Source organism: Rhinoderma darwinii, chromosome 2 (genome assembly GCF_050947455.1).
Source record: "Rhinoderma darwinii isolate aRhiDar2 chromosome 2, aRhiDar2.hap1, whole genome shotgun sequence".
Taxonomy (NCBI): Eukaryota; Metazoa; Chordata; class Amphibia; order Anura; family Rhinodermatidae; genus Rhinoderma; species Rhinoderma darwinii.
The window spans coordinates 89,752,856-89,770,917 of record NC_134688.1 but is presented as its reverse complement, the minus strand read 5'-3'; the positions used below and the strand labels follow the sequence as shown (position 1 = coordinate 89,770,917).

The 18,062-nt window shown below is 43.2% G+C and overlaps 1 protein-coding gene across 4 annotated transcripts in view; it reads right to left on the bottom strand.

The window, feature by feature from the left end:
• Window positions 1-18,062, bottom strand: part of PDE1B (phosphodiesterase 1B) — a 308,494-nt gene that overhangs the window by 11,882 nt on the left and 278,550 nt on the right. For all 4 annotated transcript variants that reach the window (XM_075851889.1, XM_075851890.1, XM_075851891.1 and 1 more), the window contains 3 exons: window positions 14,965-15,046; window positions 14,722-14,845; window positions 14,282-14,418 (listed from right to left, as the gene is read on the bottom strand). In XM_075851889.1, coding sequence (XP_075708004.1) covers window positions 14,282-14,418; window positions 14,722-14,845; window positions 14,965-15,046 — 343 coding nt within the window. The remainder of the gene's footprint in view (window positions 1-14,281; window positions 14,419-14,721; window positions 14,846-14,964; window positions 15,047-18,062) is intronic.

The following is an 18,062-nucleotide window of genomic DNA, read 5'->3' as shown; positions in this document are numbered from 1 at the left end:
TAGAAATCCCCCATCAGTCACCCAATTTAAAAAAAATTGCACCCCTCAAAGTATTCAAAATAGCATTTAGAAAGTTTCTTAACCCTTTAGGTGTTTCACAGGAATTAAAGCAATGTGGAGGTGAAATTTATAATCTAATTTTTTTCCAATAAAACGTAGAAATTATCAATTTATTCAAGGCATAAAGGAGAAAAAGTACCCCAACATTTGAAAAGCACTTTCTTCGGATTACGGCAATACCCCATATTTGGCAATAAACTGCTGTTTGGACCCACGGCAGGACTCAGACGGGAAGGAGCATCATTTGGTTTTGGAGCTCAAGTTTTAATGGAATGCTTTTCGGGTGCCATGTCGCTTTTGCAAAACCCCTGAGGGCCAAAACAGTGGAAACCCCCCAAAAGTGACCCCATTTGGGAAACTACAGCCCTCAAGGAATTTATTAAGGGGTATAGTGAGCATTTTGATCCCACAGTTTTTTTTTGCTGAAATTAGTGAAAATGAAAATCTACATTTTTTTCGAATAAATCTCGTTTTAGCTCAGATTTTTCCCTTTACACAATAGATAAAGGAGAAAAAGCACCCCGACATTTGTAAAGCAAACTGTTCTGAGCATGGCAATACCCCATATGTGGTAATAAACTGCTGTTTGGACACATGGCAGGGCTAAGAAGGAAAGAACCGCTATTTGGCTGTTGGAGCTCAAATTTAGCTGGAATGGTTTTCGTGTGTCATGTCGCATTTGCAAAGCCCCTGAGGGACCAAAACAGTGGAAACACCCCAAAAGTGACTGGTTTTTGGAAACTACACCCCTTAAGGAGTATAGTGAGCATTTGGACCCCACAGGTCTTTTGCAGAATTTATTAAAATTAGGCCGTAAAAATGAATATCAAAATTTTTTCCACTAAAATATTGCATTTTTTCATTTTCACAAGGGTTAAAGGAGAAAAAGCACCTTAACATTTGTAAAGCAATTTCTCCTGAATTCCTGAGTTCGGCAACACCCCACATGTGGTCATAAACTGCTGTTTGGACACACGGCACGGCTCAGAAAGGAGGGAGCGCTATTTGGCATGCAGATTTTGCTGGATTGGTTTTTGGGCGCCATGTCGCATTTGCAAAACCCCTGAGGTACCAGAATACAGTGGAAGCCCCCAAGAAGTGACCCCATTTTAGAAACTACACCCTTCCTGGCATTTATCATTTGCCTGGACATATGACACGAAATGTTAGGAAAGTTTTAAATTTATGATTACTTTATCTAATGAAGACTAAAAATGTGTATGCAAGCTTATCTGCAAAAGCCTTGACTAACAATGTCTAATATGTATTATTGTTAAGATAACTGATATTAGATAGATAGATAGATAGATAGATAGATAGATAGATAGATAGATAGATAGATAGATAGATAGATAGATAGATAGATAGATAGATAGATAGATAGATAGATAGATAGATATATGGAGGGGGTAGCTGAATTCCTAAAAAGGGAGATTAGAATTTTTAGACAGAGGTTTAACTTCTAATTAGTTTAATCTTTAGATGTCGATTGTGATATATGAAGCAAAATGTTTCAAGAACTAGTCCAGACATGTTATTCTAAGAATATGTATAAAAACTCTGTCATTCAGGATAGAGGCAGACATTTTACCATACTGTCTCCTTGTCGATAAGAATAAAAGACGTGCATCTCTATTCAGATGACTCCTTGAATCTCTTTGATAAGAACAAAAATTCTGGAATCAGGAAACTACACCCCTTATGAAATTTGTATGGGGTGTAGTGAGCATTTTGACCCAACAGGTGTTTTTTTCATTAGAAATTAATTAACCCTTTCAGGATAGAGACATTTTTTGCTTTTTCATTTTTGTTTTTCACTCCCCACCTTCCAAGAGCCATAACTTTTTTATTTTTATATCAATAGAGTGGTGTGAGGGCTTATTGTTTGCAGGAAGAGTTGTAGTTTATATTGGTACATTTAAAGTATCATATAATGTACTGGGAAACGTAAAAAAAAATATTTGCGTGGTGAAATTGGAAATATCGGCAATTCCTCCATTGTGTATTGGGTTTCGTTTTTACAGCTTTTACCATGCGGTAAAAACAACAACTTAACTTTATTCTTCGGCTCAATACGATTACGGAGATAGCAAATTTATATAGTTTTTTTTATATTTTACTACTTTTACAAAGAAAAAAATATTTGTTAAAATACAAAACTGTTTTGTTTCACCAGACTCAGAACAATAACTTTTTTCTTTTTTGGTCGATTGAGTGGTGTGAGGGCTTATTGTTTGCGGTACGAGCTGTAGTTTTTATTGGTACATACAACTTTTTGTCACATTTTTTTAAGAGCTATGGTGACCAAAAAACTGTGATTTTGGCGGTTTAAATTTTTTATTTTTTACGGCATTCACCGTGCCCGATCTCATCAGCTTTTGGAACACTGCACATTTTGCATCGCCATATTCTGAGAGCCATAACTTTTTTATTTTATCTCCAACAGATCTGTGTGAGGGCTTATTTGTTGTGGGACAATCTGTAGTTTTTATTGGTACCATTTTGGGGTACATGGGATTTTTTGATCACTTTCTATTCTATTTTTTGGCAAGCAAGGTGACCAAGAACCAGCAATTCTGACAATGCTTTTTTATTATTCTATATTTACAGTTTTCATTGTCGGCTATAAATGACAATTTTACTTTATTCTGCAGGTTGATACGATTACGGCGATACCATATAGTATATACAGTGGCGTAACTACCGCCGTAGCAGCCGTAGCGGGACGCCACTGAACACTACGGCAGAGCAGGGAGGTATCTCCCCGCTCTGCCATTAAACAAAAGACATGTATCCCCTATCCACAGAACAGGGGATACATGTGTGATCGCTGGCAGCGATAGGGAGAACGGGGGACTGAAAGTCCCCTGAAGTTCTCCATCACAAACCTCGGACTTCCGGGGTCTGTGTCGGCAGCTCCGTAGAAATGAATGGAGCGCCGGTCGCGCTTGTGCGCATGCGTGACCAGCGCTCCTTTCATTTTTATTGAGCTGCGTAGACGCCGGAAGTCTGAGGTTAGTCATGGAGAACTTGGGGGACTTTCGGTCCCCCGTTCTCCCTATCGCTGCCAGCGATCACACATGTCTCCCCTATCCTGTGGATAGGGGATACATGTCTTTTCACACTGTAGGTCGCATTTTTTGGGGGGGTTGGGGACGCTGTATGGCGTTCCCTACAGGGGGGGGACTGTAAGGTGTTCCCTACAGGGGGGGCTGTATGGCGTTCCCTACAGGGGGGGCTGTATGGCGTTCCCTACAGACCCCCCTGTAGGGAACGCCATACAGACCCGCTGTAGGGAACGCCATACAGACCCCCTGTAGATAAGGCCATACAGTTCCCCCTGTAGATAATGCCATACAGCCCCCCTGTAGATAACGCCATACAGTCCCCCCTGTAGATAACGCCATACAGCCCCCTCTGTAGATAACACCATACAGCCGCCCTGTAGATAGCGCCATACAGCCCCCTCTGTAGATAACGCCATACAGTCCCCCTGTGGATAGTGCCATACAGCCCCCTCTGTAGATAACGCCATACAGCCCCCCTGTAGATAGTGCCATACAGCCCCCCCTGTAGATAACGCCATACAGCCCCCTCTGTAGATAGCGCCATACAGCCCCCTCTGTAGATAGCGCCATACAGCCTCCTCTGTATATAGCGCCATACAGCCCCCTCTGTAGATAGCGCCATACAGCCCCCTCTGTAGATGGCGCCATGCAGCCCCCTCTGTAGATGACGCCATACAGCCCCCTCTGTAGATGGCGCCATACAGCCCCCCTGTAGATAACGCCATACAGCCCCCTTTGTAGATATCTACAGAGGGGGCTGTATGGCGTTATCTACAGGGGGGACTGTATGGTGCTATCTACAGAGGGGGCTGTATGGCGTTATCTACAGGGGGGCTGTAAAAAAAGGCACTATCTGCAAGGGGGGGGGGGTTGTGTGACACCCAGGGGAGGGGGGGCCCCAGTCAAAAGTTTGCTATGGGGCCCAGTCTTTCCTAGTTACGCCCCCTGAGTATATATATATAGTTTTTTTTATATTTTGCAGCGTCTGCACAATAAAATCTCTTCTTTTTAAAATAATAAATTTTTGGTGTCATCATATTCTGAGATAATAAATAAAAATGCCTTTTTTTTCTCTTTTTAGATTGTTTGCACCTATTGGGATCTTGTAAACCCTGTGGAGATGGAATTCCGGACCAATATGATAGAAAAAATATATTTTCACATTTCTATTGCTTCTCGGCCATGCATATTTTCTTGATGTCATCTACTATAATAAATTGCTCTTCTCTATATGCCCTCTGGTGATATGTATATACTTAGGGCATGCCCACACGTGGCGGATTTCCTCCGCAACTGTCCGCATCAATGCCGCACAGAATCTGCGTTGCAGATTCTGCGGCGGATCTGCCCAAAATGTGAAGTAAATTGATGCGGACTAGCTGCTGCGGACTGCGGTAAAAGTGCTTCCCTTCTCTCTATCAGTGCAGGATAGAGAGAAGGGACAGCACTTTCCCTAGTGAAAGTAAACAAATTTCATACTTACCGGCCGTTGTCTTGGTGACGCGTCCCTCTTTCGGCATCCAGCCCGACCTCCCTGGATGACGCGGCAGTCCATGTGACCGCTGCAGCCTGTGATTGGCTGCAACCGTCACTTAGACTGAAACGTCATCCTGGGAAGCCGGACTGGAGACAGAAGCAGGGAGTTCTCGGTAAGTATGAACTTCTAGTTTTTTTACAGGTTGCTGTATATTGGGATCGGTAGTCACTGTCCAGGGTGCAGAAACAGTTACTGCCGATCGCTTAACTCTTTCAGCACCCTGGACAGAGACTATTTACTGACGTCGCCTACCAACGCTCCCGTAATTACGGGAGCCCCATTGACTTCCTCAGTCTGGCTGTAGACCTAGAAATACATAGGTCCAGCAAGAATGAAGAAATGTCATGTCAAAAAAGCAATACGCATCCGCAGCACACATAACATGTGCATGACAGCTGCGGACTTCATTGCGGAAATTAGAATCTCCATTGAAGTCAATGGAGAAATTCCGCCATGAGTCCGCAACCAGTCCGCCACAACTCCGCAACATCCATTGCATGCTGCGGACACCAAATTCCGCACCGCAGCCTATGCTCCGCAGCGGAATTTTCCGCTTCGTCTAAACGAACCCTACTAAACAGAAGTGGAAGTCAATGGAGAAACGGCTCCGCTGCGGATTAACGCTGCGGAGTGTCCGCAGCGGAATTCAAGAGCAATTCCGCCACGTGTGACTTTGCCCTTAGGGTATGTTCACACGACCTATTTACGGACGTAATTCGGGCGTTTTTGCCCCGAATTACGTCTGAAAATAGCGCCTCAATAGCGCTGACAAACATCTGCCCATTGAAAGCAATGGGCAGACGTTTGTCTGTTCACACGAGGCTGTCAAATGACGGCGCGTAAATAGACGCCCGCGTAGAAGAAGTGACCTGTCACTTCTTTGGCCGTAATTGGAGCCGCTATTCATTGACTCCAATGAATAGCAGCGCTAATTACGGCCGTAATTGACGCGGCGCTCAAGCGCCTGCACATGCCGGTACGGCTGAAATTACGGGGATGTTTTCAGGCTGAAACATCCCCGTAATTTCAGCCGTTACGGACCCCCGCCGTGTGAACATACCCATACTCTGTAGATTATATTGTTCCCTGGGACCTTGAACCATAGGACAATTTATATTTGGGTCTATAGTCAATGAGATACTTTTTGTACTTATATTAGGGGTGACTGGTCTAAAAAAAAAAATTCCCGTGCGATACTACCTTATGGTTTGCTCTATGGTTAGGCTGTGGGACACTATGAATGGGTATAGTGCTGGCTATTCTTTACTATGGGCCAAAAATGGACATTAATTACTAGCTATTCTACACTATGGGCTAAAATTTAAGATAAGAGAATATATCAAATGAAAAATGAAAACTATTAAATTAATATGATATTCCTTCAGGATGACATGCATGTTTTTATGCTACATTAAGAAGAAAGTATGCCAGATGAATAGTTAAATCACGACTTACTATCTACTTGGAGTGTATGGACATGTGATCAGCACTCGATGACGCTGTTTGCTGCTTGCGGTCACATGATCGCGGCTGCCAGGCAACGGGAACGCTGCCGTGATGCGCACTGCATCCTGCGCATGGGCAATAGGGCTGAACGCCGATATATGAAAAATCTAACATTAACGAGCATTTGACAGCTCGTTTTAGATGGTCCGGCCATCTATCCACTAGGGTATAGTTTATATTATATGTAATGCTTTGTATTGTACCTTTTTTGATGTGTTGTGTGTTTTGTCCCTGATGAGGTTACACCTGTACTGACATTTGCAATTAGTGTCATGATGTCATTTCCTCTATATAAACGGCACGTTTGCACTTTGTTTAATGCTTGAAAAAGACCCTCACTGGGGTCGAAACGTAGCTTTTTAAGGTGAAATAAAGACACCTCTTTTTGACACCTGGATAACGAGTGTGCTGCAGTTTTTTCTACCTTCTTGTATCATATCCTGAGAGCCACAACTTTTTTATTTTTCAGTAAAAAAAAGCTCAGAAAAAGGCCATACTTACAAATGGACAAAGAACAGGTCAGAAACGCTGATGAAGGAGAGTGAGCAGGGGCATTTAAATAATAATAGCCACTCCCACTAGTCTTGAGGGGAGTGGTGTGTGGTGCATGGGATGTGTAGTAAAAAATAATAAATTAATAAGTGTATGTGCAAGTGTAATAATATAAGTGAAATATAGGGGGCAGTAATGAGTAAAGTGCCTAAATGAAAATAAATGAATAATGGGGTGCAAGTGTGTGAAACATGGAGGGATAGTGTGTAAGTCATGAGGTGCAATGTGTATAGCCAGGTAAAAGCCTATTTGTGACGCCTTGATAATTCATAGAGCGGGCTGCCCTGCTTCCTAAGCCAAACGACAACACACCATACTCTCCCAGCATCAAAGACCCGGCTGTGTCCAAAAGAAGCGAATATAAGTATAGTATAAGTTTTAAGGTGAAATAAAGACACCTCTTTTTGACACCTGGATAACAAGTGTGCTGCAGTTTTTTCTACCTTCTTGTATCATATTCTAAGAGCCATAACTTTTTTATTTTTCAGTAAAAAAAAGCTGCGTAAGAGCTTGTTTTTTTGCGGAATGGGTTGTAGTTTCTATTGGTACTATTTTGGGGTATATGCAACGTTTGGATCACTTTTTATTCTATATTTTGGGAGGGGTGGTGACCCAAAAAGAAGCGATTCTGGCATTGTTTTTCTTTTTTGTTCAGTGTGCGGGAATAATAACATTATAGTTTTATAGTTTGTGTCGTTATGAACGTAGTGATTTCAAATATGTGTACTTTTTTAACTTTTTAATTGTTTCCTATAATAAAAGACTTTATTTTTTTAAACTTTGTTTTTGTTCTACTAGGTGACTTGAATACATGTAGCACTGATCTCTCTACGTAGTGTAATGTAGTACAGCTGTCAGTATGACACTGACAGGAAGCCTATCAAGACCTGCCAGAAGCGGGTCCTCATAGGCTTCCGTACATGGCAGACCCAAGGGTGCTGATCTGCTACAAGCCTCTTAAATGCAGCGATCGCTATCGATCGCCACATTTAAGGGGTTGCTTTCAGCGCTGGCCGACAACAGGGCAGTGTCAGCTGTCGGGGACATCTGATCTCCCGATTCCCGGACTGACAGTGCTCACCGGGAACGTCTTAGTAACCGTACGTCGTGGTGCGGGAAGTAACTTCTAACCTGGTGCGGGTAGGGGTTAAACCCTCCCCAAAAATATAATCCACAACACCCCCATATTCCATCTAGCACCTTCTCCATAATTGGCCTTTTAACAGAGGAAGAAGTCTCAGCACTTCTCTCATCGATCTGTCTAATCAACTGTCCTCTTGACCACATTTCCTCACATCTTGTCCGTGCTATGTTATCAAATGTTATTTACCACTTGACCAAAGTTTTCAAATTATCTTTCTTATCTTAAACATTTCCCTTGTCTTTTAAGCATGCTCTAGTCACTCCAATTCTAAAGAGACCGGTTCTTGACCCCTTTTCCCATGCTAACTATTGATTTGTTTCTTAGTTTCCCTTTGTTTCCAAACCTTTTCATTTATTGAATACCAATCTGGTCAATTTATTTTCAACTAATTCTGTAATGGACCCCTTACAAGCTGCTTTCATGCATTAAATATTGAAAGTGCATTAACCAATGTATCTAATGATCTCTAATCAGCCAAATCCAATGGTCATTACTCCCTTATAATCCTTTTAGATCTATCTGTTGTACTTGACATGGTAGATGCCTCAATACTCCTTCGCACTCTTCACTTGACTTTTCTAGTTTTTCTCCTATCTCATTGACCACTCTTTAAGTGAGTCGGACTCTTTCAGTGTGTCTTTGCTCGCTCTACTTCCTCTCTCCGTTGGAGTTCCCAAAAGTCCAGGGTTGGGCCTCCTATTGTTTTCTTTTTACACAATCCCAGTTTGGCAGACTATCAGCAGGTTTGTTTTCCAGTACCATCTTTATGCTGATAACACCCAACCATATACTTCCTCTCGGGACATTACTCCTGTTCTTCTAAATAACATGAGTGAGTTTCTGTCCGCTGTCTCTGCTGTCATGTCCTCCCTATATCTCAAACTCAAACTTTCTAAAACTGAGCTCTGTTCCCTCCTTCACTTTTCTCACCTCAACCTGATGTCTCTATCTCCGTCTGTAATACCACCATTCTCCCTAGAATTCAGCCCAGATGTCTTGGATGTATACTTGACTATCTTGTTGCGTTCACCTAAGAAACACATCTTGTATCCCTCCTTACCTCACCACTGACACTATTAAAATGATTATCCAGGCCCCAATAATTTCTCACCTAGACTCACTAATAACTGGCATTCCACTAAACAGACGACTCCACTTCAATCCATCATAAATGTAGCAGCCAGGTTGATCTCTCGGTCTAGAGCACACATGTCAAACACAAGGCCCGCGGGCCGAATCCAGCCCGCCATCTTATTTTATGTGGCCTGCGAGGTCCGCTGCATGCAAAACCCTGAATCAGGTTTTTACATGCAGCGCCACAACAGCAGGACTTCTAAGTATGCAAAAACAGGTGTATTTTTCTGCCGTGTGTAGTGTCCGGCAGAAAAAAGCACTATCCGGGATTTTGTTCTCCCGTGCGCCAAAAAGGACATACGCAGTTAAAGGGGAGAGTAGGCGGCCGCGGGCATATTTTCAATCTGTAAATATGCAGGCCGCGGCCAAGTGAGTAAGTCTGAGTGAGGTCAGTGCCGGGAGTGGACCACTCCAGTCCCCTAACACGGGTCACCTGACCTCACGTCAGTGATGTGAGGTGACTGACTCATGTCCTTGACTGGACTGGTTCATTCCCAGACTGACACTGACCTCACTCAGACCGCTGCCACGTGACCTGCTAAATGTGAGTCACGTCAGGGAGAGTGGTAGCGGTAAGCTACCACTCTTCGTTCTGGGACCTATGTCATAACTCCCAACCGTCCTGGATTCCGGGTGTTGTCCTGCTGTCCCGGGCGGCCGGGGGTATGTCCCGCTGTCAACTGTATCTGCGTCCTCAGGATGCAGATACAGTTGAACCCAGTACTGAAGCAGGGAACTGTCAGCTCCCTGTATCAGCATTAGTTCAGAGTGAAGGAGAAGAGGGAGCTCCTCCGCTCACCGAGGTCTCCCCAGGCACAGCGCTACTTTAAGCGCTGTGCCCGATGAAGCCCTTGACTTCACTGTCCATATATGGACAGTGACGTCAGTGGCTATTGATTGAGCGGAATCCCCATTGCCGATGATCTGGCCGGAGATTCCGTGCCTAGAGGAAACCCCTGAGGTCACTGTCCATATATGGACATTGACCTCAGGGGCTCCTCCTGGAGCGGAATCGCCGGCCAGAGTCGGCAACGGGGATTTCGCTCAAAGGAGTAGCCACTGACGTCACTGTCCATATATGGACAGTGACATCAGGGCTTCCCTCTAGGAACGGAATCCCTGGCCTATGCTCTGGCTGGGGATTCTGCTCCTTGAGGGAGTCGGGGTGGTGCTATCTGCAAGGGGAGGGCTGTGTGTGGCACTCTGTACAAGGGGGGGCTGTGTGTGGCGTTATCTGCATAAGGCGGGTTGTGTGTGGCACTCTGTACAGGGGGCTGTGTGGCACTCTGTACAAGGGGAAGCTGTGTGGCACTCTGTACAAGGGGAAGCTGTGTGGCACTCTGTACAAAGGGGGGCAGTGTGGCACTGCGTACAAAGGGGGCAGTGTGACACTCTCTATAAAGGGGGCTGTGTGGCACTCTGTACAAGGGGGGCTGTGTGGCACTCTGTACAAGGGGGGCTGTGAGACACTCTGTACAAGGGGGGCTGTGAGGCACTCTGTACAAGGGGGGCTGTGTGGCACTCTGTACATGGGGGGTTGTGTGGCACTCTGTACAAGGGGGAGCTGTGTGGCACTCTTTCCTAGAGGGGATGTGTGTATTTAGCTATCTAGAGGGGGCTCAACTGGGGCATTATTGCTGTGTAGGGGCATGGTTACTGAGTGGGAAATGCCGAACTCGGTCATGTGCAAGACATGTTACAATTAAAATCGGCCCTTTGATGCAACCAGAATGCTGATGTGGCCCTCTGTGAAAATTAGTTTGACACCCCTGGTCTAGTGGTTATACTAACACCGCAGCTGCTCCCTGTTGCAAATTTCACTAGTTACCTGTTTCTTGCAGAATTAAATTCAAAACTCTCCTCCTAGTCCACAAACCTGTTCGCTATGCTGCAACATCTGCTTTAATTTCTGTTTACCAACCCACTTGTGCTCTTCGCTCAGCCAATGACCTACAATTCTCATCTTCCCTTATCATCTCACTCCCATCTGCAGGACTTCAACCTTGAGGCTCTAAGGGTATGTTCACACGAGGGCGTCCGTTACGGCTGAAATGACGGGGATGTTTCAGCCTGAAAACATCCCCGTAATTTCAGCCGTAACGGCATGTGCAGGCGCTTGAACGCCGCGTCCATTACGGCCGTAATTGGCGCTGCTATTCATTGGAGTCAATGAATAACGGCTCCAATTACGGCCAAAGAAGTGACAGGTCACTTCTTTGATGCGGACGTCTATTTACGCGCCGTCATTTGACAGCGGCGCGTAAATATACGCCTCGTGTGAACAGACAAACATCTGCCCATTGCTTTCAATGGGCAGATGTTTGTCAGCGCTATTGAGGTGCTATTTTCGGGCGTAATTCGGGGCAAAAACGCCCGATTTACGTCCGTAAATAGGCCGTGTGAACATACCCTAATTCTTTAGTACTCACTGTTCCGGACCATCAGACTTGCTCTTAATATTCCCAGTCTAAGCGTGACACAAATATCTACACTTCACTCCTCAACTAGCTACCCTTGTTCTATCACTCTGCACTTTATATCCCTGTTGGCTCAAATACTGTCTGATTGAAAGGTTAATTCAAAGGCTTTTTTTTTATATGCCCTTTGCCAACACAAGGGGCAGGTTCCCTGGATAATATTACCACCTTGTACCTATTGTGTCATGCCCCCAGTACATTTACATTGTAAGCTCTTATGGGCAGGGACCTCTCTCCTTTTGTTTCATTGTTTGTTCATTTGTTAGTTACTTCCTCAATTGTAAAGCGCTGTAGAATATGTTGGTGCTATATAAAAAATATTATTACTTTGTTTTGAAAAAAAAACCCGACACTGTCGTGACTTAATACTTTTGTATTCATATATCAATGGATAGTACAGAGATCTCTCCCATGATCTATTTATACCCAGGACTGTAACTATTAGGGTCAGTTCACAGGCTGCATAAATATTGCAGATTTTCTGCAACAGAATTTTTTGCGGAAAATCCACAGCAAATACAGTAGCTGCAAAGCGGATGAGATAAAACAAATCTCATCCACACGCTGCGTAAATACTGAGCAGAAAAAACGCAATTTGAAATTGAACTGTGGTGCGGAATTTTATTCCACAGCATGTCAATTGTATTTGTGTAAACGCTGCTTATTTGTTGCAGGTTTTCCACATTGAATTTAACAGGTAGTAATACCTGCAACAAAGAACAGTTTTTCCTTTTTTTGCGGCGGGTTCGCCGCAAAAAAACGCTACTCAAAAAAAAAATCTTATACTTACCCAGGAGTCTGTGTTTCTTCCTCCAGGCCAGCCTTCTGGGATGACGTTTCATCCCATGTGACCGCTGCAGCCAATCACAGGCTGTAGCGGTGGTCACATAGGATGAAACGTCATCCCAAGAGGCCAGCCTAAATGATGTCAGAGGGCCGGCCTCCTGGGATGATGCTTCATACCATGTGACTGCCGCTGAAGCCAATCATATTCTGCAGCGGTCTCCTGGGATGAAACGTCATCCCAGGAGGCCAGCCTGCTAAGTGCTGCAGTTTTCCGCAGCGGATATTCCGGGCGAAAAACTGCACCACAGTTTGGTGCGGGTTTATCTCCTGGAATTCCCTTTTACGCAGAGTATCCGCACCATGTAAACTCAGCCTAAGTGCTTATTCAGACGAACGTATAATACGTCCATGCTACGCGCGTGATATTCACGCGCGTCGCACGGACCTATGTTAGTCAATGGGGCCGTTCAGACAGTCCGTGAGTTTCACGAAGCGTATGTCCGCTGCGTAACACTCACGACATGTCCTATATTTGCCCGTTTTTCGCGCATCACGTACCCATTGAAGTCAATGGGTGCGTGAAAACCGCGCACGGCACACGGACGCACTTCCGTGTGCCGCGCGTGATGCGCGCTACAGTAGTCAAAACTATGAATGAAAACAGAAAAGCACCACGTGCTTTTCTGTTTACAAACATAAAAACAGAGTGTCATAATGATGGCGGCTGCGCGAAAATCACGCAGCCACGCATCATATGCTGCTGACACACGGAGCTGTTATGGACCTTTTGCGCGTGCAAAACGCCACGTTTCTTGCGCGCCCAAAACGCACACGCTCGTGTGAATATGGCCTAACAAAGAGGCATCCACTACGTCAGGAGCAAAGAAGTTTTCTACAGTGATATAAACAGGGTTTCTTTACTGTTAAAGAGAACCTTTCATCTCCCCATACATGTGCAGCTGAGTGCACCATGTAATGGGCAGGGCTGCAGAAACCCTGGGGCACTTTACATTTTTTTTCTACCCACCTCCGTTATTTCGATATCGGTGCCGTTATATTTGGTGCCCGATATTTTAATAACCCCCTGAACTGTCAATGGGGCGTGTAATGAGAAGGGGGCGTGTCACTATGGCTGTGACACTATCCAATCAGATACGGACAGTGTTACAGCAAGAGCGAGGATAGAGGAGAGAGTGTGCGCACACGCACTATCTCACTCTTCAGCTGTCAAGATCAGTATTCTGCCGAACTGGCAAGGGGGCATGTCACTGCTACGGACAGTGTAAGAGCTGTGGAGAGGAGAGCGCGCATGCAGTTCCCAAAAGCCACCAATAAGATCACAGTTCTACTTTCTATTGCAGGTGAGAAAGAAAGATTTGACCTATGGTCGCTCCACTTTTTATCTTTGCCAGTTTGTATACAGGAGGCCCCCTTTTTTTTAATATATATATTTTAAATCCAAAATATCCCGGTTCCTAAGATTACATATAATTGAAAACACAAAAATTAAGCTATAAATACATTCAAAAAAATGTGAGGTAGATAACATTATTATAGGGGTTTTCCAAGTTCAGGAACAAATGGGATAAGAGCAGGAAATGTGTTAAAATAATAAAATGACCAGTACTCATCTGAGAAATCCCCTGCCACTCCAGCACTGCCACTGCAGTGCGCCCCACCTGTCTTTTGTCTACTTGGCTGCAGCGATGGCGTGGCTGTCTACCCACATGACCCAGCAGTCTCGTCGTACACCACTGAGCACAGTAAATGGCGGCAGCGTTCACATGGGTATACTACCATGTGGTCGCTGCAGCCCAGTAAAAAAAGAACAACACAAAGCACCAGAGTGATGGCACCGGAGAGGCGGGGTATTTATCGGGCGAGTATTGGGTCATTTATTATTTTAACACATTTTCAGCTCTTAGCCATTTTTTTTTTCACTTGGAAAATCCTTTTAAGTCCTTGGTCCCTTCTAAGATAATACCTTATTGCTTTTATAAAGTAATAGATTCCTCACCACTTGCTGCTCTTTCTTTCCACTTCTGCTTGTTCTCCTGGATGTATTTGGTCCAGGTTGACCGGAAGCTGCTCAGGTCTGCATTAATGTCTCCTAGCTCAGCTTGTTCATCCAGAGATGGTTGCCTCCACTGAGAGCTATAAAATGAAAAGAGTGAAATTATAAAGCCTGTATATTTGGAATACTCTCTAAACAATTGTATATCTATTGCCCTTAAACAATGGAAACGGTAAATTATGTTCCCCCTGACCTCCTGTCAAAACATAAATATAGATTTATGATCTGACAATCAATGAACTGTCGGGCTTTGCTTAAAGTTGACCTATGCATTACCTGGTAGGGGAAACCCCATGATCATAGGGTTATCTAAAAAGGAAATCTCCATTAGTAATTAAATATAATTTTTAATCTCTTAAGTAAGTGATTGGTACTTCACACACCTAGACTGATTGACAGGAGCTGCTGGTTTGGATTTGCTTCCTTCTTCTACTAATGGAAGAACAATCTTCTCAGCCACATCAGTCAAAACGGAAAATGTTGGGTCAACAATAAAGTCAATGAATCCTGTGGGAGAAGAGCTCAGTTATTGCAACAATGCAGTAAACAGATACTATGTCAGTATTCAGAGATGGTGTTAAGAACCAGTGACTTTTTTTGTGTGGATATAGTAGGAATTGAGTTACCTATCTGAGACTGAGCCACCAATGTCGACTTGCGGTCACAAAGTGGAGAGAACGGCAGCCCCATTTCAGCTTCTTTGTCACCCTACAAGAAAACAAATATACAATCTTGGCTGTATAGCAGGCTGTATAGTAGGTAATGGACAGCACTATAGAGGGTATTGTTAAAAAAAAAAGTATTTTTAGCAACAAAAAAAAAGGGGGGGTGGGAATTAGCCTAAGGGTCATGAAAAAGGTGTGGAGGAGGAAACAAACACCAACCAGGCCTTCCTGACTGGGATGGAAAAACCTGACACCATAATGGGGGCCTGTTTTGATCTTTGCTTTCGGGCCCCCTCTCTTCTATGTTTGCCACTGTAGACAACATTTTACAATAAGGTGGTATAATAGTATGCATGTTTAACATATACATCTGCTACATATATTTATATTTTTTGTTTGTACATTTTTTGAAGGGGCTGTTTTAATGTGAGCAATTGATGCTACTTTTCTGATAGAAATCAAAACTACTTTGCGCGGCATGCTCAATATAGCTCAGACAAAGAGGATTGGATTTTTAGATTTAAAGCTTAAATGTGGTTAATTGTTTTATATAATTTTTTTAGAACATATAAAGGAGAAATAACATCTTGATTTTGTCAGCTTGAAAAGAATAGTTTGTATGTTTATGTCTTGTTAAGCATTAGCTGTGTAATGACAGTGGCACATTTTGTTGTCTGCAATTGCTACATTTTCAGATTTATATTTTTAATCTAAAATTAAAATGCCTGAACAGAAGTTTAATATGTAGCAATAATCGCAGCGAGACTCACAATGTGTGTGTTATTAGGCTCATAAAGTAAATTGATGTATTGTAATTATTTCTAAGGTTATACAATATGTTGAAAGGAAATGATTAGAATAACCAAAAATCAGGTCTACATTATAAATCAAACTGCTGTTTATAGAAATTTACAAATGAATTGTTGTTTAATGACAAATTAACCTGCTTATTATATAAAAGGACTGAAAAACGTTCATCTATACAGAACACAGATGGTGAGATTAACTAAACAAAATGTGAAAATTTTGTCGTAAATTAATCCATGGATTTAAAAAAGTACCCAGAAAAAAAAAGTTGTGGCTAAAAGGGGTCATAAAATGTGCCAACTTTATCATAGATGTACCCCTTTTTTTGCTATAAAATATTGGTGTGAATGTATGCAAGCCATGAGGTGAAGTGATAAACATACGAAGCAAAAAAAATACAAGACTGGTGCCTTATGCAATGTTTACATCTGCATTGTGACATTCTGTTGTTCTGAACCGTCACAGGAGCAGAACAACGGAATTCCGGAAGCGAACGGTTCCGTTGCGCAAGGTACACCGCCGAAGACCAATGGAGCCCATTGACTTTGATGGGTTTTGTCTGCTTTCCGACAAGGTGTCTGTGGTTTTGCTGGAGACAATAGCGCAGCATGCTGTGCTATTTTCTCCGGTAATCTCGGCCAGATCTGCGACGGAGGCCCCTAATGGAGCCTCTGACCCAGATGTGTCCTTCTCAATGTTGAGAAGTTGCTATACCTATAGGTGTTCACCTTAGTGAGTTGTACTTTATAAGCATGACTCTTTAGTAAAAAAAAAAAAAATGTGACCCTAAGCGGGTGGTAAGGCATAATGAAACAAATAAGTACATATTGCCTGAGGGTAAATAGGAAGTGACAAATTTCCACCTCACACAAAATATATATATATATATATATATATATATAAATTGTATATTTTATTAAACACTATTAAAACTCAAAAGACAATTCCCTATACCATATAGTGAAATTAAAATTAGCTGTTCCTTACTATCCAAGTTATTGGTAGTAGTATTAAATAACCAAACGCTTTCCTTTGGTAAGCCTCTTATATACAATGCATTCGGAAAATCTTCAGACCCATTACATTTTTTCACATTTTGTTATGTTGATGCCTTGTGCTAAAATCAAAAAATCAAGTTTTTCCCCATCATTCTGCACTCAATACCCCATAAGGACAAAGTGAAAAAGAACGTTAGTAATCTTTGCTAATTTATTGAAAAGGAAAAACTAAAATATTGCATTGACATAAATATTCAGACCCTTTACTAGTACCTATTTGGAGCACCTTTGGCAGTGATAACAGCCTCCAGTTTTCTGGAGTATGATGCCACAAGGTTTGCACACCTGGATTTAGGGATTTTCTGCTATTTTTCTCTGCAGATCCTCCAAAGTTCTGTCAGGTTGGATGGGCGCCATCAGTGGATAGCCATTTTCAGGTCTCTCCAGAGATGTTCGATTGGGTTCAAGTTGGGTTAAAAGTGTTGTCCCTAAGTCACTGCTGTGTTTTCTTGGCTGTGTGCTTAGCGTCATTGTCTTGTTGGAAGGTAAACCTTCGGCCCAGTCTGAGGTCCAGACCACTCTGGATCAGGTTTTTATTAAGAATATCTCTGTACTTTGCTCCATTCATCTTTCCCTCAACATTGACCAGTCTCCCTGTCCCAGCCACTGAAAAACACCCCCTCAGCATGATGCTGCCACCACCATGCTTCACCGTAGCGATGGTATTTAGCAAGTGATAAACAGCGCCTTGTTTCCTCCAGGCCTGATGTTTACAATTGAGGCAAAAAGGTTCAATCCTGGTTTTCATCAGACCACAGAATGTTGTTTATTTTTTGCAAACTTCAGGGCGGGTGTTCATGTGCCTTTTACTGAGGAGAGGCTTCTTTCTGGCCACTCTGCCATAAAGCCCAGATTGATGGAGTGCTGCAGTGATGATTGACCTTCTGGAAGTTTCTTCCACCTGTATACAGGATCATTGGAGCTCAGCCACTGAGTTCTTGGTCACTTCTCTTACCAAGGCCCTTCTCCCCTAATTGTTCCAAACTTCTTCCATTTAAGAATTATGGAGACCACTGTGTTCTTGGGAACTCTTTGTTCAGCATTTTTGTACCCTTCTCCAGACCTGTGCCTCCACACAATTCCATCTGTGAGCTCTACAGGCAGTTCTTTCCTCTTCATGACTTGGTTTTTGCTCTTATATGCAATGTCAGCTTTGAGACGTTATATAGACAGGGGTGTGTCTTTCCAAATAAT